The sequence below is a fragment of the Lutzomyia longipalpis genome, chromosome 1, assembly GCF_024334085.1.
Source record: "Lutzomyia longipalpis isolate SR_M1_2022 chromosome 1, ASM2433408v1".
Lineage (NCBI taxonomy): Eukaryota > Metazoa > Arthropoda > Insecta > Diptera > Psychodidae > Lutzomyia > Lutzomyia longipalpis.
Window position 1 is genome coordinate 3,816,937 of NC_074707.1, and position 27,596 is coordinate 3,844,532.

The window sequence follows — 27,596 nt, forward strand, 5'->3', positions numbered from 1 at the left end:
GAGATTTTCTTTAAGAATTTCAAGAACATAATTTTGATAAATAGAAGATGAATTCTTGAAACAAATCAATTCGTTCTAGAAAGAACGTTTGCTAATAAATTTTGCACTTCTCTTCCAGCATATCATAGATTGAACATTAAAAGAAAAAAAATGTTAAAGAGAATGCTCTTGAAGATGCTAAAACTATTTTTGTAAATTTATGTAAATTTGTTGTCGTAAAAAATTTTCTCAATTAACTGAAATTTTCTTCTTTCTTCTATTTTTCCGCACCATCCCCCGCGTGTGTGCATTGCAGCTCGTACGATGAAGAAGACGAATATGAATCAAATATTGACATCTTGGAGTCCCAACTTGAAGACTGCATGAGCAACATGATCAATGAGTGGTAGTAAAAAGTGTCCAACAGAATGAACAAGAAGCAGAATATTTTCTAACAAAAAAAAAACATCATTTCGAGAGAGAGAAAATGAGATAAGAAATTCTGTAGTGTCTTTGGCATATTAATTAAATAATAATTAATATATGATATTCAATTGAAAGTAAGTAATAAACCTTTTAAAATTATATATTAGATATTAGTAGATTGTAGTGGAAATGAAAGAAAAAAAAATGATATTCTTGTATTTTGAGAATATAAAAATAATAAATAATAATGTATATTGCATTTAGTTATATGAATGCTTCTCCACGTATATAAAGTACATACTATCTACCTAGCGGAAAAAATAATGAAAATTTGCTGAGAAAAATTTGAAGAAAAATCGTGTAAAAAAATTAATCGTGAAGAAAAAAACATTTGATATTGCGAATTTAGGGAGTTTTAAGGACATACTGCAAAGTGCACGAATTGATGAAGATAAAATTGATCGAAAATAAGGAAAGATTCTTTTTTATAATTTGAAAAAATTAAATATTACGATGAAGATAAATTAAGAATATTATAGTGTGTGATAAAATTAATATTTTACAAAATTTCTTTGAAACTTTAGTTCTCCACAAAGACGCCCTGCGAGGTAAAAAAATACAAATAAAAATGCTCAGTTTTAGAGATATTTTGGCAAAGAAAAATAATAATTTTTAAACGAACCAAAATAATATTGGTGCTAAGTTTTTTTCTTAAATAGAAAGTTAAAAAAAAGTCTTTCAATAATTCTTTTAATTTGTAGAGAACCGCGAAAATTGAGCTCAATTTTTTTCAACAAATAAAAAACCAATGAAGAATGACTTCTTTTAACATCTTCAATTGTATAAAAAAATTTCCAAATCTTTCTTAATTTTGGTATAAAAGAAAATTTAATTTCTTAGTCCTTTAAAATCGAAAAATTATCATTTTGACGATACAACGCGTTTACCGGCTAGTGTGGGGCAAGAAAAAAGAATAAATTTAGAAAATAATTTTGTGAGGAAATTAAGGAAATTCACGAAAAGCAACGGAAAAACTTTATGTAGGACCTTTTTGCTAAGTATACGTGAGTGTGTGAAACTTATAGAGGAAGAAAAACCTAGACTAAAAAAATCATACATAAAAATCAGCATTGAGAAGTATTATCTTGATTATAAAATTTAAAAAAAGAAAAATATCCTTTAATTTTCCGTCTATTTAAAAGAACAAGTTTTGCATAAATTGAACAAAAATCACAAGTCTTCTGAAAATGAAAAATAAATAAAGAGAATAAAATTGAAGAGAAAAATGTGAAATTGAATAAAGGAATCGCTCGGAAGGATTTGAATGAAGGATAATAATTTTTTTTTTATAAAATAGAAAAATCAATCATCAATAGGTGGATTCCATTGTAGAGATATCTGGTCAGGAAAAGCTAATAAGAAAAAAATAGAAATAGATGATTCAATATTTAACAATAATTCTGATAAATTTAAACAAAAATATATCACTTTTTATAAACAAGAAAAAAAAACCTACATATACTGTGAAATATTTTTGAGATAACAAAACATGGGAAGGAGACAAAATGTATGGAGAAAGTAAAGGGATAAGAGAAAGCAGCAAAGTGGAGGATAGAATGATATGAAAAAAAAAAAGAAAATGAGAAAAATTTACAAAATACACCAAAACTAATTAACTCTAGTTATTTGCAACTATAATCTAGTCCTATTGTGCTAATAAAATAAATTATATAAAGAAAACCTCTTAAGAAATAAAATAAAAAGAAAAATCGATATAAATAGAAGGAAAAACCGAATGGGGAAATAGGTGAAAATCACAATTTTTCATTAACTCATGAACCTTTAATTTCTTTTTACAAAAAATAACTTTAAAATAAAGAAAACTTTTTATTTAATTTATTTATAGGTGTACAGATGAGAAAGTTATTTTAAAGAAAGAAAAATCTTTTTGCAGTGCGAAATAATTTTGTAATATTATTTTTCTTTCTTATTTTAATGAATTAAGTGACATTAGATATTTTTTCTATCACGTGTGTTAAATGATTATTAAAAAAGAAAACAATTTAAACATACAGAATCAGAAAAAATATGAGTGGAATTCAAGAAATATCTCTGAAGAAGAAAAAAATATCTCTCACAAATTGAGAAAAAAAAATACAACATAACGTTAAAGTTATTGTTTTTTTTTGTTTTAATTCTTAATTTTAAATTAAATTAATAAATTTTTTAGCAAAAAGCGTTTTCTTTTTCGTACAAAGAAAGCAAACAAGGAGCTTGAATCTTCAACTTGTGCTATTTAATGGTTTTTATATATAATTTATTGTAAAGAAAAGGAATATTTGACAAAGATTTATTATTACAAAATAAATATTTTATTGCAAGAGAAGAGATGAATTTTGTCCTCCCATCTTTTATGTAAATTAAAATAATACCTAATATATTATTTTCAATTAAAACGGGAAGCGATGAAAAAAAAGGAAAGAAAAGCTATTATTATTATTATTATTGCAAAAACAACTATACAGAGAGAATCTAATAATTATAAATTATTAATGTTACAATTCTATATCCTTTTTTTTAATTTTAGTTAGACCAACTGTTGAACAAATTTTTGTAGATTGTATAAAATTTATTTCCTAATATATGTTGAATGAAGAAAAACAAGAAAAAATATACTCAATAAGAAAATTCTTATTCAATTTCTGCGTGTAATGAAAAAGAAGAAATGAGAAGGGAAAAAGAACAAATCCCGCAAAAAACAAAATAGAAAAACTCTCTTTGGAAAAGAAAGAATTTTACTTAAGAAAATGCGTGGGAGGGAGATCCAGGAATTTGTAATACTGATTAAATAAAAATTTTGTGTTAGGTGAAAACATAATAAAGAAAAGAAGAAAATAAATTGACTTGAAGATGAAGGTGAGATTATTTCTTCTCATATATCCGTGTCGCTTTGGAGAGGATGGTTGTTTCAAAAGCTCCAAAAAGGGAGATTTTATTGAATTAAGTATAAGGCGCGCAAAAGGAAAGCACCGAGAATTATCCTTTGAGAGCTTTCTCCCCAAATCGGCGGAAAATGGATTAATTTACTTATTTTTAGAGAAATTGAGTGGTGCTAAAGTTAATCTTTGACCTTTCCCTTTTTGTTTAATCCGGATGTTGCAGAGGGGGATTGGGAAGGAGTTTACCCGTTCCTGTGTGGAAGAGTTCCTCATCTAAAGACACAATCAGAATAAGCTTACAGAGAATTAAATAAAATGAATAAGAAATCACAAAAAAACCTCAAAATTTTCCATTTAATAACGCAGGCAAAGATTTGTTTAAAAAATTTAAACAATGACGTCACTGCTTTGGTTTTGGTGAGTATACGTATTTAACCTGCTGGCCGCCAAGACCTTGGAGCTTCCTTAGAGCGCCAAGGTGGGGTCGTTGAACGACCCCAAGAAGGAAGTCGATTTTCTCATAAACTATAAAACCGGGAACTGTCGGGTCACTACCTTTAGACTCCTTATATAGTCCTCTTGCCCCTTGCATCACAAATTCGCCACCCGGAAACACGCAGAAGAAGATATTAGGGAAAAACATTTTTCACTCCTTTTTCACACTTTCTTCGTGAGAAATTAGCCACGAAGTTGACCGCAACTGCTATTTTTTTTTCACTACTTCCCCACATTCCCCTCACTTCCCGCACCGTGATAAATGGCAATATTTCTCGAATATTCTTTATTGTTTTGCACATTTATATGCTTCTAATTATGTTTTATGTTGTTTATGTTACTTATTCGCGATAATTCTGACACTGAGAAGGTAAAGTGAGAAAGTAAACACAACCCTTCAACCCCCTTCAACCATATGATTCATGATGTGACTAACTTCATTCTGAGAAATTTTCCGCAGCATGGCCGTTACACCAATTTTTGAATTCCCTTCTTCTACATTTTCCTTAATAACTTTTCTTGTGGTGGACGGATTGAGCTGAAATTTTTACACAACCTCCTCAGATAACCAAAGAACTTATTTCCAAAAGATGGGAATGGTATCTTTTATATTTATTAAGTTATAGCATGAAATATATAGTTTGGTTGATTCGGAAGTGAGGTTATGAATCTTAGTTTTACCTAGAGCCATGAAAATTGGCACAATTTACGGCATATTTTAATTGCATCGCCCTAAATTAATAAAAATATTAATCTCAAAAATAACATAATTTCCAAGAAACACTTCCGATAACAGTATGAAACATTATTGTTGAAACATTATTTTATTTTTGGGCGCGCAATTCCATGATGTGTGTGAAATTGTGTGTGATTAGCTCGAGGAAGAGATGTAAAAGAATATGGTAAAAATTGAAAGTATAATTGTTTATTTTCCGGCTTTTCCTTGTTTTCCGATAGTTCTCCTACTTATACTTGTGAAAAATGTGATATATTTGTGAAAATAGATGTGAAATTTAATAGTGAAAACAATATCTGTTTATAACAACAACAGATATTGTATTCAATCAATTTAAAAAAAAAAATTTCTTGCGTTATACGTTTTTATTTATAAAATTAATAGAATTAAATTAAAAAAAAATGTGATATATTTGTGCTAATGATGTGAAATTTATTAGTGAAATTAGTTTATTATCTTATAACAACAGATATTGTATTCAATCATTTTTTTTTATTTTTCGTCTTGCGTTATACAAAATATGTTTTTATTTATAAATTTTTTTTCAGAAAATCAACATTTTGTCTGCATCGAGCCGGTAAATTTCATCGCAAAATATGACTCATCTTTTGGAGCATGACTATGTGAGTGAAATAGGAGGTGGAATACAGGAGCAACTGGCTGCTGAAAATTACATTCTCACAAAGAAAATTCATGATTTGGAGCATGAGATGCAAAGGATAAGAAACGAAATGGTAGAGTTGAAAGAAACAACACGTCGTCTGGACATCAATGAGGAGGAAGTTTTTATGTTAGAGCCAGAGGAAAGTTTAAGGCCCTTGAAGAGGCAAAAATTGTCATTGACCTTGTGTTCTGACATGGATTGGGATAAATGCGTATTTTGTCAAAGTTATGATGATCGCAGCAATCTAACGTGCCTGCTCAACAATCCCATAGCGAAATTAAAAGAGATACCTTATAAATCTCTTGCCTCCAAAGTAAACATGATTTTAATGAAGACACGTAATTTTACTTTGAGGTCAGGCAAAAAAGTTTCTTTGCTAGATGCTGGAGAGGGTGTTGAAAGGACACTTATTTCTCGAAAAGCCAAGTGGCATAAAAGATGTCGTGAAGATTTTTTCTCAACGTTTGATGATATTTACAAAACCCTTGAGGAAGAAACCCAAGCTCAACATGAGAATTTTCAACCAGCTGATGCAATAACTATGAATGATTTTATTAAAAAACTCAGAAGTGAAATGTCCATTTGGTCTACTTCGTTTTCCGGAGAATTTAATGAGGATTGCGAAGAAAAATCTGTCCCACAACTTCTCTTAAATTTTGTAAAAAATATCCTTTATGGGTCAACGGCGAATTATGAGAAATGCATTCTTCGGCCAGTTCTTACAATTGCACAGCTGATTTTCTTCAATTTTAAACAAGGAGAAAGCAAAGGCGCAACTGTGCGCCACTTCAAGGACAGAGAACCTCCTCTTCCTGCCTACATAGGACTCAGCATTTATAGACGGAGCAGATCAAAAAAAACCATCGAAGAAATGCACAAATTGGGACTTTCTATTTCATACAATAGAGTCTTGGAAATCACATCTCAAATCTGTCATATGGTAGTGCAGAGAGCGGAAGATGAAGGAGTCGTCTGTCCATCTAATTTGAGACTGAAGGAATTTACAATATGTGCACTAGACAATATTGACCACAACCCGGTAAGCAATACCGTAGAGGACTCTTTTCATGGCACTGGAATCAGCGCGTTTCAAAATCCTTCTGAAGCAGCCATGCGTACATTCAGAACAAATTTTAAGGATGTGTCCCAAAAAAATTTGCGTCGTGTTCCATACCTTCCAGAGAGTTATTCAGTCGTACCTGAATAATAATCTTAGACATTTCATTTAAGAAAATTTCGAGCGTTTTGCGAAGTACATTGGAATATGAACTGATTCATTCAATGTTTCAACAATAATGTTTCATACTGTTATCGGAAGTGTTTCTTGGAAATTATGTTATTTTTGAGATTAATATTTTTATTAATTTAGGGCGATGCAATTAAAATATGCCGTCGGCCAATGTACTTAGAATTATCTAAAGAACATTTGTGCCAATTTTCATGGCTCTAGGTAAAACTAAGATTCATAACCTCACTTCCGAATCAACCAAACTAATAGGGCTGGGGTCGTTCAACGACCCCGCTTGGCGGCCTAGAGGTTAAAGGGACAAAAATATAACTATGACGTCATTTTTTTAAGTTTTTAGGCGAATCGTTGCTATTTTCCCAGCTGATCCCAATGGAAAATAGAAAGAAAATCTCCTGATTTTAAGGGTTTAAATAAAATAGAAAATCAACTAATTTTCTTTCGAAATAGGGCAAAGATTTGAAGCAATTATGAGGAGATTAATTTCCAACAAAATAAAGCCCAAATTCTTTTATTTTCTCCTTCAATTTCTTGGATTTATTTATTCATACAATTCTCCTTGACAGCAATCCAAAAAGAAAATCTCATGCACTGAAAGGAAATAAAATATTGCAGAATTTTTTTTTTTAAATAAAAACGTTAAAATCTAATCATCACGCTTTTCCTAATTAACTTCCAAAAGTCCTTTCCCTCCCTTTCTGCACAAGGACCTTCCGTGAGAATCGTGGAAAAAGAAACCACGATGATTCACTAACTTTTCTAGCGCAGAAGCTCCTTCCAATTCGGGTTGCTACCCTCCCTTTTTGCAAGAAAGGCTGACTCCTCTGTAGAAGAAAAAAAAATGAGGGCTAAAAAGTGAAATTTCGCGTAAGGATCTCCATGGGGATGTTCGAATAAACAGCCAACGTCACACCATCACCACCACCCGTTGTGTGCTCACACAGTCTCTCTGCATGTGGCCTTGTCTGTCCCAGCACGTCCCTAACCTACCCCCGCGGATGGAATCGATGGTTGGATCAAGGTTGAAGTTCAGCCAGCAAAAGCACCAACAAAGTGCGCGCGTGAAAAGTTCAGCAAAAGTGGCTGCAGTGGTGGTTTCGTTTAAAAGTGGGCGGTAGGTGGATTGTTGACCCCGCTGCTAATTCCAGCACTATACCCCCAAAATGATGACTTCCTCCGTGACCGATTCCGTGGAGAGTGACGAGGATGATTTTTTCATTGAGGTAACCACCATTCATTATAGAGTTTTTGGGCTAGTATAAAGTGAAGAAACGAAGAAGAAAGTCCTTGAGTGACCTCCGGGTTTGCAGAGGTGCGCTCCTGTGTCGGTTTATCCTGGAGTTAATTTTACTTTTGGCGGGAAAACCTTTTAGTGCACTTTATGGTTTACCCTGTGTGTAAAACTTTCACTGAATGCACATTTTTGGCATCGGCTGGCAAAGAAGGGGTTGAGGGTGTTCACTTTGGGGCGGGTGAAGCTCTCCATACACTGTATGGACTACCAGCTATTCTGGCCCGTGGCACGAGAGTCAGTTGCAGTGTTGCGAGCCATAAATTCGGATGCCACACCAATTTTCCAAGCTCAAAACGATTTTTTTCCTTGAAGTTTTTTCCACAATTTGCTTAATTTAATTTTCTTTTCTTTCTTCTCCTTGTGACACACAATGAATACACCAAAATGGATCCCAAAGCACAATCAGGATACAATGAAGCTCTTCGAGAGTACCAGGCAGCTGGAGAGGGATCTCAAAGTGTTGGCAAAGAAATTTGCAACGGATATAAATTTAGATCTTCCGGATTATTATGTAAGTTTTGCATTTTCTTTCTACAAAATAAATTTCCCATTGATTTTGCATGAATTTCCCCCATCTTGGCACCCAAAGTTCCTCCCAAAAATAGTAGATTCAACCAACCAATTCTTTTTGTTTCATTTATGCATGGATTTTGTCTAAGAAAATCCCTCCTAACGGTATTTTCTTCACAGAAAAGTATATAAAAAGAAAATTTTCATGACAATTTCCGCTCAAGTCCATGCTCCGTGTAATTTTGTAGCTTTTCCTCCCAAAAAGTAAATTTTTCCCTTATTGAGCTTTTCCGGTTGTCTCCACGCTCTTGCAATTCTTATGCAAATTCGGAGCGAGCGCGCGCGAGAGTCTTTCCTTTATTTTTATGAACAAACTGAAAGAATTTCCGGTGAGGCTTTTTAGGGGGCTTTCTCGGGCACACACCATGTGAATTCTCAATGAATTTGTCATCTTATAAAATTCATTTATTTTATTTATCAAATTTATCACGGAATTTCTTATGGTTTAGGCTGAAATTGAAACGTTAAGCTTCAACAACTTAATTTGCATAATTTTGTGAGACATTTTGAGAGCTTTAGAGAGCTGATTTATTGCTTCACTTATGCGGTGTTTTGTGATTTGTAAATTGATTTAAAATTAAAGAAAGAATCACAGCTAAAAAGAGGCATAAAACACTTGAAGATATTTTTCAGGATTTATTTTTTATATCAAAAGATTATTTTGAAGAATTTTTATTAATTAATTTTTAGAGGAATTATTCTAACAAATAATTCGAAAGATTTCCTCAAATATATAGCAAAATAATAGGAAAATGATCTTCAGAACAAGAAACCTACAAGTTCTTAAGAAATTCTTGGTGTATAAATCAAAGCAAAAGAGGTCAAAAGTTCTTCATAAAATATTCCTCAAAGAATGAAGGAATTTAGAAGTTAATTTAATTTACGAGCTCTCAGCATAATTAAAGACAGACATGTTGTTAAAAAGCCATTAAAATCCACATTCTCTTGCCCTAGAATATTCAATAAGAATCATTTTCCATTTGAAAATTAATCAAAAAGAACTTCAAAAACTCATCGGAAATTAAATTTCAATCACTTTTCCGCACAAAGGAAGATCGCCTTTGTCCTTGGGCAGAAGAATGCAATTTTGGGCGGGGTGATGAGCTCTGAATGAGCCAATGGAGGGGTTTAAGGGAAACTAGGTCAGCCAGAGGGTGCCGCTGCAAATTTGCTGCACGCAAATCCTCGACAGAGGTCAATGATATTCACAAAATTATTCCTTTTTTTGTTGTTGCCGCCACCAAAAAAAGGAATTCGAAGAGTTGCTAAATCAATCACGTCGCTGCTTTGACCTCAGCTGCCAGTATCAGGTGCGATTGCTACGTCTCACTGCCACATCGGCGGATAAGAACTTCGAACGGAGTCCCTACAAGATCCTCCAGTGCCGGAAGGCGCGCATTGTGCGGGCAAACTTGAAGCGTCGGCACTTCCAGCTAATCTTCATTGTGCAGCACATGATCCGCCTCATGCTGGGTTCAGCCCATCAGACGGATGTTATCCTCGATGGGGCCCTACTGCTGTGTGCCCTTCACAACGACACCACCGTCCAATTGGGTCAGAGTGCTCCCCAAAATGAAGGAGCTGCCGTGTGCAGCAATACCTTTGCAGGACTTCAATCCCAACCACGGAGAATCGATGTTGGAGCTATTCTGCAGACGCTCTCAAAGCGACGCAGTGAACAGTGCTGCTTGGCATTGATTGGATGCCTCCTGGCCACGTGTCGGATGGAAATGAGTATCCCCAGTGCGGATTCCGACACGTCCAGCGTTGAAATTCTCCGAGCACTCACGAGTCATCTCCAATCGCCTCTCGGACGAAGTGCCTCCCCATCGAGGAATGTTGCCACCACCATCCCTCCCAGTGACACTGAAGACCCCTCCGGGAAGTTCTTTGATAATCTCGCCATTGAAATGCAACAGGGTCACACGGGAATTGAATCTGAGGGAAATCTCCTGCTTGAACGTCTCATTGGTGATGAAGAAAATTTCCAAGCAGGCATCCTCATAAAATGCCTCAAACTCTGCCCATCTGTCTTTGGTGAGTCTCTCTGAATGCGTCTTTGTGGGGCATTTTTTTTGTGAATCCTTTAATTTTTGCAGACAAGCAATCATCCAAGGAGGACATGGTGAAGTGGATAAATCGTGGAACGAGGAATCTCTGGACACAGGTAGGGAGCACTTTGGAGCATGTAGTGCTGTGGTGGAGTAGTGCCCCACTAGCGTGTCAACCACCAAGTCATACCAAATACCTCCGAGATTGGCTCCTTATGGTCCAACCGGATGATGCTCCGGAACCAATCTTATCCACCCTGCGTGGCTTGGGCGAAACCCTAACAATGTACGTGACAACAACAACGTGGGATAAGCAGTTCCGCTTGGCACTTGTTTCCACCACACTCCCCATTGACTATTCCTACGAGAATTCTCCGGAATTCCTGCCATTGAATGCCGCAATTGCAGCTCATAGGGCAACAGGAAGTGTTGCTGGGAGTCTCTGGTGTGATGTTCTGTCTACACTTACAAATTTCAGCAATAGCTGTGATCAAGGAACAATTCCCAATGAATTACCACTAGTTGAGCAAATCCCCATTCTCCATCGGCTTGATCACTCCATCCACACCATGCGCCTCTGGGCAGCAGAGAAGGCTAAAGCTCTCTGCGCTGACTGGAACATGAAGATGTTCTTCCGCGTTGTTCATCGCGATGTTGGGGCCTGCCTTGAGCATCTCCGGGATTTGCGGGTGCCCCAACTCGTTCCACCTGACCCACTTGAGGTTCACATCCAAGTTTGTGTCTCACTGCGCGCTAAACTCGTGTCGGAGATTAAGATTAACATTGAGAAGCTCAAACAGACGGCTGCTCAGTGTATTGTTGTACTCTCATCGGTCTGCTCAACCACCAGCCTGGCTACCCTTAGTCTCTGCTTCCCACAAGTAAAGGTGTGGCAGACGGAGGTGCTGCAGGAGAAGGCCAGTGACTACGTGGCGCATTTTCTCGGTTTGTTTCTTTCTTCCTTTCTTCAAGACAAAATCAAATGAATTAATGAGACCAAAAAAACGATTTTATTTTATTTCTTTGTAGATGAAATCTATTTGCCCATCGTCGAAGCCACGAAGGACATTGAAATCCTGGGGCTGACGCTGAAGATAATCTGTGAAGCATGGCTGGATCACATTTACACGAAACGCGTCAAGTTTAGTAAATGCGGCGCATTGAATCTCCTCAAAGATTTTGACGGTGTCGCTGAGTGGATTCGAGCATCAACATCCGTTCCCGTTGAGCACGTGGAAACCCTCGCAAAGCACGAAGTTCTCCGAATGTGCGAAGGAGTGGGTAGAATCCTTCTACGTAAGCCCGAAGAGGTCATCTCCATGCTCCCAGGGCCGCAATACATTAAACCCGATCCGGAAGAAATGGACGAGAAGCCTCCACTGCCCCCGGAAATGTTTGTTCCCAATCAAATTCGCTGGCTTGAGCTACGAGCAAAGAATCGTCGTGCTCTCAACTACTTCCTCTGCATCTGTGGCTCTGGTACTGAGAGCTACTAATCCTCCCCACGTGCTCAGGTACTAAATTTCTCATCGACTCCTCTCACTTTTATTCGCATCTTAAACACTATATGTATGTTGTATGTATATAGGAATAGGATCAATAAAAAGGTAATTTACAAAAAAAAAGAAATGAAGAGAAAACTGAATGCGAGGGAGGAAGTTATGAGAGCTTTGTGAGACTTTCAGATCAGGTGGAGATAAAACATCTCTTTTCTACATTTTACAATAGATTATTTATAGTAAAATTCTCACCTAGAATTATTTTATACAAATTAACAAAACAGGTACATGATATTGCACCCCACCTCCTCCTTTTGAGCACCTCAAATCTCCCAGGAGACCACACCGCACCTCCACCCTCGCATCCAGCATCCGTGGGACATTGAGAGATGAGCTTTGTTTTGTCCACTTCCTTCCACACGTGGAGAGACTAGCTTTGTGTTTTTTTTTCTTAGGACCCTTTTTTTTCTAAACATATATTAGGACTCATCAGCGTGTCGTGGCAGGAAGACATTCCGCTGTGAGTGATGATTGGTTCTGGCCAACTCCTTCCGGAAGTACTCGATTGTTCGCTCGAGACCAACCTTCAGGGGGACCTAAAAGTTTTTTTTTCGTCATCAGCATTTGATTTAAGAATTTTTAATTCTTGCCCCAGAATTTTTTTCAAAAGGTTTTTCTGCCATTTCTTGTTTGAATTTTTTACTTTTGATTTCAGGATTCAATTCAAACAGCAAATAAATCTTGTCTGTTTCTTAACAAAATATAAAAACTTCCGGAAACTTTCTTCATATCCCCGCAAGGAAACAAATCAAAGAAAAAATAGCCCTTTCATGTCAAATTTTCTTAATTTTTCAAAAGAATTTTAAAAAAAAAGATCTCAAATAGCCCAAAAGGGAATAAAAATAAAATAAGTACTCACCCTTGGCTCCCAGTTGAGATACTTTTTGGCACGCGTGATGTCGGGCTTCCGACGCTGCGGATCATCCTCCACAGCTGCCATCTGCTTTATCACACTCTTCCCCCCGACGAGGTCATGGATTATCTCTGCAAATTCCTCAATTGTGTGCTCTACGGGATTCCCAATATTCACCGGTTGGGTATAGTTGGACCGCATGAGCATAACTAGCCCATCTACGAGGTCAGAAACATACTGAAAGGAACGCGTTTGCTTCCCATTCCCATAAATCTGTCCAAAAAAAACGAAGGAGATTCAAAATTTTCCAGAAAAGGCAGAATTTCATGATCTTACCGTAATTGACTCATTTTGTAGGGCCTGCAGGATAAAATTGGACACAACTCGGCCATCATTCATGTGCATCCGTGGGCCGTAGGTGTTGAAGATCCTCGCCACGCGCACCTTGACATTCTCCTGCTTAGCATAAGCATAACTCAGTGTCTCTGAGACACGTTTCCCCTCGTCGTAGCACGCCCGTGGCCCAATGGGATTCACATGGCCCCAGTAGGTTTCTGGCTGTGGATGAACATCCGGATCCCCGTAAACTTCCGATGTGCTCGCTATGAGTACTTTGGCACCGACACGCTTTGCTAAACCCAACACATTTATTGTTCCTGGAAGAAAATTAAACATTTTCCTTAAAATTTTTGTTTGGGATTTTGGGGCTTTCTTATACCGCTTAGAGAGTCTTAGTTAGATAAGGGAGGAATTTTCTGAGGGGGAGCAGACAGAATTGCTGTATAAATCATTGGAATCTTAATGAGGATTTGTTATCAGTCCGTGATTTCATCAAGCCACTGCTGTCTGCAAGAATTATATTCCAAAATATGATTTTTAAGTTTTTTTTTCTCTCTTCTTTAGTGAGAAAAAAGGGGTTTCTCAGTGCAAATTTTAAGGTACTTCTGAGTTTAGGAATTAGGAAAAAAATCCTTTAAAGATCTTAAGAGGAAAATAAAGCAATTAGGAAGCAAAAGGAACTTCTTTGAGCATAAAATTACGACTTTCCCGCCAACTATTCACTTCGGTGAATGAGCTTATCTTATCAGTATCGCACGCTTCCCATGCTCCAGGCATGGTTCGTTGGCTTTCGTGATAAGGAAAAACTAACAATTGGTAGTTTTTTTTATTTGGATGGGAGCAAGGGGCTGACAAATGGGGCAAACTTACCCATCGTGTTGGTCTTTATCGTCTTGACTGGGTTGTACATGTAGTGGGGCGGTGAGGCGGGTGAGGCGAGATGATAAATCTCATCCACTTCGATAAACAGCGGATTCACGATGTCATGGTGAATGAGCTCAAAGTTCTCATGCCCAAACCAATGCTCAACGTTCCGCTTGCGCCCCGTGAAGAAATTGTCCACAACAATCACCTCGTGCCCCTCCATCATGAGTAAATCCACAAGGTGACTCCCCACAAAGCCCGCACCACCCGTCACGAGAATTCTCCGGCGATTCTTGTAGTTGAGGTACTTTACATCCGGATACTTCACTGGGATTCTCGCCTCCAGTTCCTGGATCTTCCGTTCAAGCTGTGCCATTCGTCGGCGTGTTCGTTCCAGCTCCTGCACGACATTCTCAGCATCCTCCCGGGGTAGGGGTTCGGGGAGAACACCCGCTATTTGGTCCTCTTGTGTTGCACTCTCCTTCACGCCGCCCCCAATGGAGCTGGCCCACGTCCTGTACAGGCAGATTACTACACGTGCACACACACACGGGAAATAGAGGGGGCCCCACAATTAGTAAGGTTAAAGCAAAGGCTCCTTAAGTCAGATCAGGATGCAGCAGAGGAGGACTTACCCAAAATTATGGCAATTCCTAAAATTAGACACTGTTTCATTTTACGACGCGTTAGTACCATGATTCTCCTCTCAACTCCGCATAATTAACCAACTATGCCACCACTTTTTCCACACAAATTTTCCATTGCAAATTGTGCTTCTAAATTCTTCGTTCTTTCTTCCCTAAAACACTCTTCTTCTTCTCACGTAAGAACGAATACAAACGCAACAAATTGACGTTCACTCTGTTGCATGGAGAAAGGTCACAGCTATTGCGATCAAGTGAAGTAATTATTTTAACCCTTTAAGGTCCGCGCCTAAACTGCTGGGCCGATTTTGGAAATTTTGCTATTTTCCAACTCATTGGGCCCAATAAAACACATTTGAGTCGAAAAAGAAATTTTCCAACTTACGGATTTTCCGGAGAAAACCCTTGGATCAACGTATGATGCAATGGACCGCAAGGGATACAAAACACGGATCAAAAAAATATGTTTTGAAAGGTTGATCCTTTAGCTTTATACTGGCGAAGAAAGCATCCAAAAATATTAACGTATCTCTAAAAAATCATTTTCGTTTTGCGTCAGAGTATGACCAAAAAACGTTAAAAGGTTAATTAATTGTAAAAAAAAATTAATAAAGAATTTTTATTGGCTAGTTTTTTATTCTTGGGGTGAATCTTCGTTCTGAAGGATGATTTAACACTCGGAGGACTTTACTGGTACTTGCTACCAATTGGAACCTTAAAATCGTCACAAAATAAAATCTATTGAACTTATCTCGATGAATTTAGCATCTATGTGTAGGGAATTTTAATTATACTTTAAGATAGTAGAAAGAAAATCTCGAGAAAAGTCTTTTCTTTGGAAGATAATTGAGGTCAACGTCAGAATCCAACGCGGAGGATCAAATTGGTAATAATTACCAGTCAAAATCCCATACATTTTAGCCATTGTTTTGAGGTTATGTTTCCCCATATTTCCCAAATAAAGTACTCTTGTTCACTCTTCCTCGGTGAAAATCATTAATGTGCACTAATTTTATTGCCGGAAGTGACTAAAAAGTTACTGGAAGAATCAAAGTTTGTGATGATTTAGGCGTAATAATAAATTATGTAAAATTGTAGCTAAAAAAGTCGTTTGAATTGGCAATTTTGCATCGATTCGACGCAGTTTTTTTTCAGTGACGATTTTCTCAATTAAATATTTAGTAATTAGGTGTAGGAACACTTGAAGGAGATCGAGAATTAGTAAAACTTTCGATCCTCGTTAAATAAACTGATTAATAATTAATTATTGAGCATATTTTATCAGCTGGTAGTTATTACCAATTTGATCCTCCTCGCTGTGCCAAATGTTGGGTCCTCCAAGTATTAAACAGAGTTCATAAAATCTCCATTAACATTATCAATAACTAATTAATCACTTTATCATGCACTTCACAATACACTCAAAATGAATCACAAAACACATAGACTTTCAACGCCTTTATCTGGTTCGTTTCAGTGCGCGCGCGCCACAAACATAACCTCTTAAATGAAAAAATCTTCAATAATTAAAAAAAATCCCCAAAAAGGAAATAAAACTTTAATTTAAAATTAAAAAGTATTTTTATTCATTACAGTTACAGTTTTTTTTTCTTTAATATAATTATTCTTTATTTCTTATTTAATTTTTTCATCAAAGAGCTTTTTTTTTACTTAAGAGGTACAGAATTTGTACAAATATTTTTTTATGTGGATTTTTTAAGTTTTTTAAATTTTTTTTTGGAGTTTTATTTATTTTTTTCAGTATAATCATTTTATTATTTATTTCATTACATTACGTTTATGCAAATACCTCAAAAGTCTATTATAGAAGATTTTCATTATTATTTGGAAATCTGGGGTTTTGGGGGAGTTTGTGTAAAATATTTCTTTTCCTTTTCTTTTAGTTAATTAATCCATTTTGCAATTTATTTTTCTTTTAAAATATTTACACAATAATTTGTGAGATTTAAAATGTTCTTACGGCAATCTTTTATTTTTTTATTTTCTCTTTTTTTTTTACTTTCATTCAACAAGTCTACATTTATTGCAAATATTTAATAATATTTTTTTGTCTATATAATTTGTTTTTTTTTTTTTATAATTTTATAATGTGATAGATTTTTTAAGCATAATAATTATATGTTTTTTTCTTTAATCATTGCGTGTATTCTACTTTTTTTTACTCTCATTTTCTTTTTCTTTTCATGGGAAACTTATTAAAATAAAATGTCTGCAGGAGGAAACAAAAATGTTTCTTTTTTATTCTAAAAAAAAAGAAAGTTTGATTCTAAATAGCGTAGCGATAAAAAATAAATAAACTTCACAATAAAATAAAAATGAGAAAAATATCAAAAGAAATGTTGCGACATTTTTTTTTCCTTTGTAGCTTCTTGAGTCCACCTAATTGTTGAGAGAGCGCCCCATACTTTTGGAGCTGAATGGGAGGGCTCCATCAACAATTAGGTGGACTCACTACGCCGGGAAGAGAATAAATTTAATAATAATAATATTTTCATTGCGTCGAGACTTTATTTTTTCTTCCTTTTATTGTGGTGTGTTCAATGAATCAATGAGAGGGGGCTCAATTTATTTTTCTTTTCAAATATTTTATCAAAAATAAAGTAAATTCGTGTATTTTTTTCACTATTAATGTCTTATTTTCTTGCTTTTCTTTCTCTAAATTTTTTCCACAATAAAATTACCACAATTATTTAATTTTTTTAATATGTAGAGACACTACTTTTTTAAGCTTTTTTTTTTAAAGATTTTTTTTATTACAATGAAAATTACTCTTTAAGGAAAAAAGAAAGCTTTATGGTTTTGTCTTTACTCTCACAGAACAGAAAGAAATATTAAGTTAAATTAACTTAGAATTTGAACAAAGTTCTCTCTTCTTTTGCTAAACTTTTGGTATTTATTTTTAATATTATTTTATTTTCTAATTTTTCCCTTTTTATTTGTTTTTCTTTTTAAATCCTTAAGACAAAAAAAAAGTTTTTTTATTTTAATATAAGGATGTAATATAATATGAAAAAGAAATTCAAGAGCAGAAAACAGCAACAAATAAATTGTTATTTAAAAAAAAAGAATCCTTGATGATCTACTAAATATTACAAATATTATTTATTTTTTCAATTATATTAAACTCTGTTCAATATTTATTTTCTTTCCTTTTTTTTTAATCAATAAAATTCCCTTTTCTTCACAATTAATTATCCTTTTTTTCCTTCTCAGCGTGATTTTTTTCTTTATCCCCAATAGGAGGTTTTTCTTAGCTTGCTTTCTCTCTGTAAAACACGTTGATATATATATTTATTTTTCTTCCTTCTAAAACTCACCGTTTCGCATTTAATTGTAATGAATCGCACGCGCACGTTTAGAATTAACTTTGTCAACACTTTGCAGAAAAATTGTTTATGTAAAAACTCGCTCATTAATTCGCATTTTCATCGCATTTCCCATTTTCTTTTAGCTTCTTCTCGTTCATTGTTTTTATATATAATCATTTTGCATGTATATATAGCAGAGTTTTGGGTAGTAGTAGTTTTTTTTTCATTTATATCATTGGGTGATTATGCTGATTTGTATTTCCATCCAAAATCCATTTTTTTCCTTCTTGTTGTTTTATATATAACTGTGGAATTTTCATCTTGACTGCATCAGCGCAAAAAAGTTTATCATCTCCATAATTTTTGTTTGGGGGGAGTTTGTCTCGCGTTGCATTCTCTCTCATTTTTTTCTTCTCTTTCTTCATTTAGTATTGAATATAAATCTATATAACTCACCTGCCATGCACACAATCTGGGTGCGATCTCTAATTTTCATCCAAATCCTTCAATTTCTCCTCACGTGGACGGGCATTCCCGAAAATTGATGCCGCCTGTTTGGTCTCTGCAAGAGAATTAATTGGCTCCTTCACCGTGCGCGGGTTCAGCTTAAGCCGGGGCCTTCCCTCATCATCTACAAGGTCAATGGAAAGAAGAATTAGGAAATTAATCAAACAAGGAGTTAATTGAATGAAGAACTTACTGATGGGCATGGATTTCAAATCATCTCCGCCACCACCTCTTTTTTCGAAATCACGATCATGCCCACCGGAACCACCTGGGCCACGTCTGTAGTTCCCGTAGCGATCATCGCGATTACCACCAAAGCTACCCTCCCGGGAGCCACGATCCCCAAAGCCACGTCCTCCATCGCGATTCCAATCCTCACGACCACCCTCCTCGGAGAAGTTACCGTAGCGCCCACGATTCGGCCCGCGATCTGCAAAAAAAGATTGTTTTTGCTTCTTTTTAGCAAGTTTGTTCTATTTTTGTAAAGAAGATTTTGGTAAACATTGCATAATAATGATTGTGCGAAAGCTATTTCCGGGAGAACTGGATGAATTGTACTTACCAGTGAAGTTGCCACGGCTACCACCTCCGCCACCACGTCTGTCAAAGTCATTGCGTCCCTGCCCGTAGCCTCCGTCATTGAAGCCCCTACCGTCGCGGCTGTTGCCCTTATTGAAGCCCCCACTGCCACCGCCACCAGCTCCTGAGCGTGGTGGTCCGCGCTGCTTGAAGCCACCACGGTCAAATTTCTTCTGCTCCGCAACGTCAATTCGCAACGGTTGTAGGCAGTCCTCAAGTTCGATGCGTCCATCGAGTTCCAGGGCACGCTCGAGATTGTCCAGTGTCTCGAATTCCACGTAGCAGAAGCCCTTGAAGTGATCGGTCTCCTTGTCCTTCACCAAACGTACATTTTTCACTTCAAAATCCTTGAAAATCTTCGTGACATCCCCCTGGACGAGCCCCTGGGGCAGATTCCCAACAAAAGCCAGGTACGGTGGCTCCGTGGGTAGGGGTTTCTTTGACCTATCGCCATAGCCCCTGAAAAGAAAGTTTATGAGTCCCTTTGGAAAGTTTTGCATCATGCTGATTTCCCGGAAACTCGTGGAGACGCTTCAATGATGCCACTTTCATTGGACAACGTGTCTCGTCACGGGGCTCAAAGCCATGCCTTTTTACCCCATACGCCCCCACGTTAGCATCCAATTTCCACCCTCATCCCCAAGAGTACCCTCCCAGGTTTGCCGGGAGAATTGCAGACAAACAATTGGGGCGCTTTTTTGGGGGCTTTTTGTCAATGGAAAAATTACCTGTGATTATCATAGCCCCCTCTGCCGGCCATTGTGCCAAGCTACACCTGCGTGCTCCCTCCTCACTCGCTTCCTGACCTTTTCACTGCACTCCCGCTTGATATTTTGGTGGTAAATGAGAGAAAAAATGTTCCTCTTTGCAAATATTCACAATTTATGTGGGAAATCACGAGAAAAACTGGAAAATTTACGAAAAAATTTCACGACACCGTGACAGAACTGTCAAATTCCCCCATGGGAATCTGCTATTAACCCCCAAAAATTTATGCTGTGAAACATGTGTGAAGCCAAGGGGTCTCCGAGGGACGAAACACGCCTAAAATGTTTTATGCTGAAACTTAACTTTCAAACGAGATGGCATGAAATAATAAAATTTGAACTAAACGAACTTTTTTTTGCATTTCGACAAAATTCGTGATATCCGTGTTTTTTATCCTTTGTGGGCATCAAACGCATTTTTTGGGCTCCTAGGGCACTTACGGATGCTCTGGGAGCCTCGGGGAGTTCCTCCGTGCGGAATTTGGGGTCCGCGGAAATTTTGATGGTTGGGATTAAATTTTCGAAATTTTGACGGTTGGGGATTTTAAACGCACTTGTTTCCCGGAAATGGTTTTTCGTGACTTTTGGAATTTTTTATGCCAAAAATTCCAAAGTGTTTTCCTCACAAAGGTCACAAAAAACACAATTTCCCGTGAAAACTCGGCGGAAAACGAGAGAAAATTGCGAAAAACTGAAAAAGTGAGGGAGACGGATAGCAGGAAAATGCATCCATCTCATTTTCTCTTGAGCAAATAGTACCAAAAAGAGCGCGAAATTCAAAAATAGGCAAAAAAAACATGAATTTTATATGGGGGCGCTATGAAGGGGGGCTCTGGAGGGAAAATGAATGTCGTTGGTGAAAACCGCCTGGTATCAGTAGTCTCTGTACCAAACATCGCGATCGGACCAACGGTGTAGAAATGCATAGCTGTACAGACACGAAATCCTTTAATTATTATATAGATAAATTCCGTTTGAAAATCATTTTTTAAAAGAAATCGAAATCTATCTTTTTTAATTAATTGAAGTTTTGGAATTCAATTTGCAATTTTCTCAAAGCCTGAAAGTCAAAGAAGTCGAAGGATAACAGAAATAACCAAAAGAAATTCTTTTTTATGTATTTTTTTTTATTTTATCTTTCCTTCACAACTCATGAAAAAGCATTTAAAAAAAAATTATGTACACTTAAAGAGAAAATATTATTTAATTCTAATTCGGGGCTGAACGTACAATATTCTTCTTCTATTTTTGCTTTTTATTACAACTAAAAAACAAAAATAGCACAAGATTCACTCATCAAGAAGGAAAATCTTATTCATGGGAACTTTGGTGAAAATTTTATTGGTGACATCCTTGAAGACGTAGCTAAAGGTATCCTCGTAGCCACCTTTGAGCTCATTGAAGATCAATTCCCAATTTTCATTCATAAACCTATTCATATTTTCCCCGAGCACTTTGTCCCCATTGAATAAATTCTCAAAGTTGAGGTAAACTCGTTTCGGCAGCAATTTTATGTTGTACTCCTTGAAGCGTATGTACACCTCGCCTTTCTTCTTAATTGGCTCACCGATGAGTTCATGCACAGTCTTCAGGCCGACCATTGTGATATTCGCCTTGCCCTTTCCGGTAATTGGCAGCAAAAGAATTCGCCCATCCATCGTGTAGTCACCCACAAAGTCCACGCGTGGTGTCAATCCATCGCACCGGAGGATGTAGTTATTGAGATCGGGATTGTACTTTGTTAGTCGTGTCTCTGAAATGCCCGACAGTTGGATATTCTTGAAGTCCTGCTTGAGATTAATTGGGGAATTCTTTCCCTGCTGAATGGTGAGAGCATTGATAGCCAAGGGATCAATTGAGGGAATCCCAAAGTCTGGAAGACCTGCAATTAAAATTAAAATTAAAATTAATTTGAAGCTCGTCGTTAGGATCATTTTGGGAGCCTCAACAACTTTTTTCTTTGCATTATTGCATTGCACAACATAATAATTTGGAGTGGCTCATTTCTTCACCCAAAAATATAAACGCAAGCATCTTTGGCAATTTTTTTTTTCATTGCAACATCGCGCGCACAATTCTTCACGAAATGGTCGCAACTATTGATGCTTGTCCTTGCAAATATAGTACATTGTTGTGTGCTCTTTCTCCATTAATTTTCTTCTTTTCAGCTCTGTCTCATTACTCAATATTTTTTATAAAATTAATTTTTCATTCATTTCTGCCCATTTTACCATCAAGAGTGTGGCTATTAAATGCAAAAGTTTTATGCATGCCCTGGCACATAAATAAAACAATATTATTTCCAATATTCCGGGAGAATATATTCAATTCACATCATCATCCAGGAAGTTCTTATATAAAGGAGAAAATTATTTTATTTATTGCTCTCGTGGCGGTACATTGTCTTGCAATTTTTCTTTTATTATTATAATTGATATTTATTGCCCATGATAAGAAAGTTTATTTCAGAGGAGAGAAATCAAACTGCAATAATCACAATTTGTGGTTTTCTTTCTTTTTGTTGCAATTTTCCAGGAATTTTCACAGAGTTCAATGAACTCTTATAATCTCTTTAACTTGCAGACTTTTATACTTTCTCCGAAAGATCTCTCATTGTCAGTTTATTCTCCATTTTATAGACTCTTATTAATCTTATTTGTGATTCAATTAAAAATCCCAAAATATTTAAGAAAAATAAAATTAATTTCTAGCTTTCCTTGATGAATTAATCCTTGTCTCTTCCTAATCTTCCGGGTGAAATCCTTGTAGTCCAAAAAATCTTGTAATTCTTGAGCAAGAGATAACAGATTATTGGTCTCTTCTTTGGAAAGGTTAATGAATTGAGTGTGTTGGCTGTCTTCAAGGAGAGTGAAGATGAGCTGTTTCATTTGAGGGTTAAAAAACCAAAGAGAGCAGACATTCAATTTGGCAATGCTGCATTTTAAATTAAAAAAAAACGAGTCTTTATCGGAAATGTGCTCACATTATTATGAATAAAAATGCAATAAATCACCTTAAGAAAAAAAAAATTGTGAAATGACCAAAAAATAATTATTTCAAAACTTTGTAAATTATTTTTACAAGAGACTCAACACAACGTCTCTTCCTCAAATCATTTTGTTTTTATTCTCCTCCAGACGAGGAGCCAATTTAAATTTATCAACAACCCAAGAGCTTTATGCCTTGAATTTCAATGAACCCCCCCCGAAATTTATTCCTTAAAATTACACTCGTTTTTGCATTTAATTTCGCACCTTGTTTGCAAATTAATTAAAAGCTTTTTCTTTTTTTTTTTTTGACTTCAATTCCTCTCACTCTTCCATCGCTCATATCTTGCGCCTCATGACGCAAATATCCTTCGCGAGGGAATTTTTCTTGCAATATAAATATTTCTGTGAGTAATCTTTTGCTTTTAAAGAAATAATAAAAAATAATTTAATTTATTTTGCAATGCATGTGCGCGCAAAGCTTTCAGTCCGCATTAACAAATCTCACATCATCATCAACCTTCAACTTGACTCTTTTTTTCGCGCTCTCGTCTCCCTCCCTACCTCATTTGGCACAAGCAAAAAGCCTACCAAATAGAGTGGAAATTAATCCATTCACATGCTGATTTTTTTATGCTGTCCCCCCTAAAAGTACAACGCCTTTCCACTTTTTTCTTCAGCATACGCATGTTTTTTATGCTTCTTGCAATATGTTTTTAAACCTTTATCAATTCTCTTGAAAGAAAGACTTTGCAAGATCCTTATAATGTTGCTAAGAAAGAGAGATAAATTACCATTCTTCATCTGTGGGAGGACATCTGTAACAGCCTGCATGAGGCATTGTCCCAATTTGGGGTCATTCCTTCGACACCTCTTGAACCCATCCGCTGGGGGAAACATGAAAAAAAGAAAGAAAAAAATAGACAAATAATTTGATTAATTCATCCATCACAAAAAAACGAAAAATTTTGTAATAAAGTGACCAATTGACACCAAAAGAAGCCAAAGAAAAAAAAAGAAAATTTGATGATTGGTCAAAAAGCGTCGTTGTTGCACGTTTTCGATTTCATAAATTTCATTTTTATGTGAGAAATGAAAATAAATAGTAATTATTTATATTGAATTTAATCGAGTTTTGACCGACTTTACATTTCCACTACACAGCACCGCACTTGGTACCTACTCACAGGAGATTATGTCATCCACTTCACGTGAAATTGCACCGCAAGGAGAACTAAAATCTCAGTTTATTCCCTCCTCTCTTATAAAAATCACAGCTAAAAGGGGGTAAGACTTTGCAAATTTTAAACTCCTTTAAATAGTTTTGAGGGAATTTTGTGCAAATTTTAGAATAAATTGGAACCTCATAAAAATAATTATTTATTAAAAAAATTATTTGGGACAGTTTGGAAATAAAAGAAATTCGGAATAGTTCAGAAAAATGTATTTCACATTGAAATAAGTCAATAATAAGCAGGAAATTACTTTAAAAACAAACTCTTTACCTCATTCAGAGCTTAAAAATGTTATTTAAAAATTTGTTTTGTTTAAGTTTATTCTCCTTAAAATAAAATCAAAGTCTGAGGAAATTAAAAGAATTGTGCTAAATTTTTGTAGCTTAATTTGAATTAAATTCAGGTTCTTTAAAATTGTGATAATATATGTAAAAAAAATCGTTACTAAAATAAAACAAACTTTTAAATAACATTAATTTATAAACTCTGAAAAAGTTTGTTTTTAAAATAATTTAATTGATATTCTTCTTTAGGCAACGAAGAAATTCAATTTCTTAAAGGCCTTCACAGAACAGGGAATTTTCAAATTCAATCAGTAAACTCGCTCAAAAATGAAAATGACATTTTTTTTACACAAATTTTTACTCCAAATGCGAAGGTAAGATTGTAGAAAAGAAAACAAACTAAATATTTAAGAAAATAATTAGTAGCTGGTCGTTACTTTCCCAAAAATTTATCACATATGGCGTAATTTAAACATTTATAAGGAAACAAATATGAGGAAATTCATAATAAGTTTAACGATCCTAATTTAATAAACTTCTCATCTATAAAAGGTCGCAAAGGTCAATGACCTGCAATACATTTTTTTGCTGAAGGAAAATAAAAGAAAAATTATCAACAGAGAAAATATTTCTGACAACTTTTTAGCAAGATCCATGCATTTGCTCAATGACAAACCCCTTTGAATTCTTGGGGACTTTTAAAACCAGAAGCAAATTGCAACCGTGTCCAATAAATCACTTTCAATTTTCTCTAATTAATTTCAAATCCTTCACGACAATTTTCCACGCTTTTCCCCCGCAAACATAAAGCCCCCCAAATGCATTTTGGATTTTTTTTTTCATTTTCAACACAAGAGTTTTTTTTAGAGTGAATTTTCTCATCTCTCTGCCATCACATATTGGTCTCGTCATCGCATCTCCTTGGCTGGTGGTCAATCAATGCGAGATGATTTACTTTCACTTTCCCCGTTGAATGTTAGTAGATCAAAAAGGTGAACCGCGTACAATAAGGGGTTAAAAATGTTTAAAAAAAAAAAACGTTTTCAAATACACCAAAAACATTTTTTTCTGCCAATCTTAAACGCGGAGAAAGATGCAATTAACACCAACTTTCTCGTATTTGGATCTATTCACAAATATTTAATTATATTGCGAGACAGAGAAATGTGCGCGGTGTTTAATGGATGAAGAAGGAAGATGGGAAATTATATTAAGTGTTTTACTTACGCAACTCTTTGCCCAGTGTTAATCCAATTACTGTTAACAAAATAAAACTGTTTGATTTATGCATCTTTCCTTCCTTATTTTAGCTTTTATTTTTGGGTGAAATCTCTTCGTTTCTTTATCTCTCTCTCGTCGTCAACACACACGCACTTTAAAACTTTTTTTTTTCTCTCTGTGATATTACTTAATATTATTATTGCAATTATTTCACTCTGTGTTTTTCCTCTCACGATAAATTATTAAATTAATAATATAAAATAAAAAACTATCACTTTTACTCTCTGCAGCTCTTCAGCAAGATAATAATCTACGACAAAATCATTGGAAGATTGCAGCGAGTGTTGAATGGACACAAAAGTTCACACCTCTGGCCTTTTCACTTTAAAACGTTATTTTTTTCTTTACTTTAATATGTTGCAAAAGTATGCTGCTGCTGCTGCTACTGCTGCTGGTGAAGTGGTGGAAACGATGTTGGCACCTTCGTGATCAGGTGGCTGTTGCAGACTGTTTCTCCCCCAAAGGCTGTCCACACTATTTATATGGACTACGTCGTTGGTCAACAATACACGCAATTCATTCACAGCATTGCCCCAAACAAATCCCCCCGCGGAGCATATTTTCAACCTTAGCACATTGGTCAGGAGCCTCTCTGTGTGTTGTGGCGGTGCTTGCACTTTTTTGTAAGCCAAATGATTTTTTTCTCACTCTCTCTGTACATTGCTTCACCGTGTCGCGTTGAAATGTGTGAAATTCCACCGGAAAAAATGCCCAATTGCCGTGTTGTCCACACCTCAAGGCTCTCCCTGGACAGGTGGAAGTTCAAGAAGATTCACACGGTGGGCATTTCGAGTACAACTACAGGTGCCTCCTTGTCACCCATGTGAGGATCTCTGCTGATAATTTCATCAACTGTATGCTCACGGAGGTATTTGGAAATACCACCGCAAATTTCACACAAACTCTCTCCACGGGCATTTGCTAATCTCGGCATGGGTTGGAGTTTCTCATCAACACGATACCTGTGGAGGCATTTGTGACCTACACCAAATTTACTTGGACGATTCTTCCGTCGAAATCGCAAACGATTCGACAAGCCCATGCACTCTGTGGCATTCCTCTCCCGGAACTCACACAACTCATACAGTGTGTCAATGTCCAATTCACTGTCGAGTATAGCATTGTCATCCCAACATTCTGCCTCACTGCTGCCGCCTCCTGCTGCAACAGACGGCACAAAGATTCCCATATCATTCCTGGATGTTCTCAGCAAACGCTTCTCATGGCAATCCTCATACATTTGCCGTTGATCTGTAAAGTTCCTCCGCTCCAAATCCCACATCTTCATCTTTGCAGAGGCAGCAGCACTACTCTCTCGTCGCTCCTCCAGCTTCTGCTGCTGCGACTGATGTTGGAGGCAATTGCACCGTGATCTCGTGCAGTAGCAACCATTGCGACTCGTTGCATAATAAACGCCGGATTTGTTGAGAAACGGTGGCAAGTACCTGATGGAAAAGAAAATGAGTGTGAGATTTGTGGTGTCAGGAAGTCACCAATGACGTAATTCTTCTCAATTACAAGGTGTCTAGGCAATTCTTCAGGAGCTTCTCCATTTGATTTTGATAAAATACACTCTAATCAGCTTTTTGTAGAAGCAGAAAACTAAATAAAATCGGTGATTTAATGGATTTAATAATAAAATGTTTGTTTTTGTTATTGTTTATAAAGGCGCTAAAAAAATAACACAACACCAAGGACATCTAGCGGAATCTACGGTAAGTTTAATTTTTCTTTTTTTTTCTGTATTTTCAACATTATTTGATTTTTTTATGTAAAAATTGCGTCTGAAAACATTATTCTTTAATGGGAATTCATATAATTTAATAAGCGAATTTATCTTGATTTTTTAAAGAATTTTTCCTCTTGATTTGCGTTTTAGAAACAGTTTTAAACGAAAGTTTCAGGTAAGAAGAAGCAGAAAATCGCCAAGTAAATCATCTTTATATTGTATCTGCTTAGCAGTTACGG

At 35.9% G+C, this 27,596-nt stretch overlaps 6 protein-coding genes across 10 annotated transcripts in view; 2 read left to right on the plus strand and 4 right to left on the minus strand.

Moving 5' to 3' along the window:
• LOC129786560 (uncharacterized) overlaps positions 1–3,320 on the plus strand; it is a 40,376-nt gene extending 37,056 nt beyond the window's left edge. For all 4 annotated transcript variants that reach the window (XM_055821661.1, XM_055821659.1, XM_055821660.1 and 1 more), the window contains one exon: positions 296–3,320. In XM_055821661.1, the coding sequence (XP_055677636.1) occupies positions 296–307 (12 nt within the window). In that variant the 3' untranslated portion in view covers positions 308–3,320. The remainder of the gene's footprint in view (positions 1–295) is intronic.
• LOC129786570 (nuclear pore complex protein Nup88) overlaps positions 1–27,596 on the minus strand; it is an 850,897-nt gene that overhangs the window by 136,880 nt on the left and 686,421 nt on the right. The window lies entirely within an intron of this gene.
• On the plus strand, positions 7,533–12,029 carry LOC129786566 (uncharacterized). Of its 2 annotated transcripts, XM_055821666.1 has the most exons (5): positions 7,533–7,708; positions 8,177–8,290; positions 9,600–10,386; positions 10,449–11,345; positions 11,430–12,029. In XM_055821666.1, exons 1-5 carry the CDS (start codon positions 7,649–7,651, stop codon positions 11,894–11,896), a joined length of 2,325 nt encoding a protein of 774 aa, XP_055677641.1. In that variant the 5' UTR covers positions 7,533–7,648; the 3' UTR covers positions 11,897–12,029. The 2 variants fall into 2 exon arrangements, with proteins under 2 accessions (XP_055677641.1, XP_055677642.1); XM_055821667.1 differs by lacking the exon at positions 7,533–7,708 and having other exon boundaries at positions 7,877–8,290.
• LOC129786589 (UDP-glucuronic acid decarboxylase 1) lies at positions 12,109–14,866 on the minus strand. The gene is made up of 5 exons (XM_055821708.1): positions 14,651–14,866; positions 14,022–14,546; positions 13,149–13,468; positions 12,819–13,085; positions 12,109–12,495 (listed from the first exon to the last, which is right to left on the minus strand). Exons 1-5 carry the CDS (start codon positions 14,709–14,711, stop codon positions 12,379–12,381), a joined length of 1,290 nt encoding a protein of 429 aa, XP_055677683.1. The 5' UTR covers positions 14,712–14,866; the 3' UTR covers positions 12,109–12,378.
• LOC129786614 (eukaryotic translation initiation factor 4H-like) lies at positions 17,752–20,061 on the minus strand. The gene is made up of 4 exons (XM_055821738.1): positions 19,803–20,061; positions 19,058–19,533; positions 18,689–18,925; positions 17,752–18,619 (listed from the first exon to the last, which is right to left on the minus strand). Exons 1-4 carry the CDS (start codon positions 19,832–19,834, stop codon positions 18,474–18,476), a joined length of 891 nt encoding a protein of 296 aa, XP_055677713.1. The 5' UTR covers positions 19,835–20,061; the 3' UTR covers positions 17,752–18,473.
• Positions 20,948–27,314, minus strand: LOC129786619 (protein takeout). The gene is made up of 4 exons (XM_055821743.1): positions 27,147–27,314; positions 25,575–27,073; positions 23,623–23,715; positions 20,948–21,723 (listed from the first exon to the last, which is right to left on the minus strand). Exons 2-4 carry the CDS (start codon positions 25,636–25,638, stop codon positions 21,131–21,133), a joined length of 750 nt encoding a protein of 249 aa, XP_055677718.1. The 5' UTR covers positions 25,639–27,073; positions 27,147–27,314; the 3' UTR covers positions 20,948–21,130.

Bases quoted from the DNA above. Each gene is read 5' to 3' on its own strand.
- LOC129786566 (XM_055821666.1), top strand. From the start codon at position 7,649: ATGATGACTTCCTCCGTGACCGATTCCGTGGAGAGTGACGAGGATGAT. The intron at 8,291-9,599 runs GTAAGTTTTGCA...CACCAAAAAAAG, and splicing joins TAGATCTTCCGGATTATTAT to GAATTCGAAGAGTTGCTAAA. The intron at 10,387-10,448 runs GTGAGTCTCTCT...TAATTTTTGCAG, and splicing joins ACTCTGCCCATCTGTCTTTG to ACAAGCAATCATCCAAGGAG.
- LOC129786589 (XM_055821708.1), bottom strand. From the start codon at position 14,711: ATGGTACTAACGCGTCGTAAAATGAAACAGTGTCTAATTTTAGGAATT. The intron at 13,086-13,148 runs GTAAGATCATGA...TTTTTTGGACAG, and splicing joins TACAAAATGAGTCAATTACG to ATTTATGGGAATGGGAAGCA. The intron at 12,496-12,818 runs GTGAGTACTTAT...AAAAACTTTTAG, and splicing joins ATCTCAACTGGGAGCCAAGG to GTCCCCCTGAAGGTTGGTCT.
- LOC129786614 (XM_055821738.1), bottom strand. From the start codon at position 19,834: ATGGCCGGCAGAGGGGGCTATGATAATCACAG. The intron at 19,534-19,802 runs GTAATTTTTCCA...CTTTCTTTTCAG, and splicing joins GGGGGCTATGATAATCACAG to GGGCTATGGCGATAGGTCAA. The intron at 18,620-18,688 runs GTAAGTTCTTCA...TTGACCTTGTAG, and splicing joins TTTGAAATCCATGCCCATCA to ATGATGAGGGAAGGCCCCGG.
- LOC129786619 (XM_055821743.1), bottom strand. From the start codon at position 25,638: ATGCATAAATCAAACAGTTTTATTTTGTTAACAGTAATTGGATTAACA. The intron at 23,716-25,574 runs GTAAGTAAAACA...TGTTTCCCCCAG, and splicing joins AACACTGGGCAAAGAGTTGC to CGGATGGGTTCAAGAGGTGT. The intron at 21,724-23,622 runs GTAATTTATCTC...TTTTAATTGCAG, and splicing joins CCTCCCACAGATGAAGAATG to GTCTTCCAGACTTTGGGATT.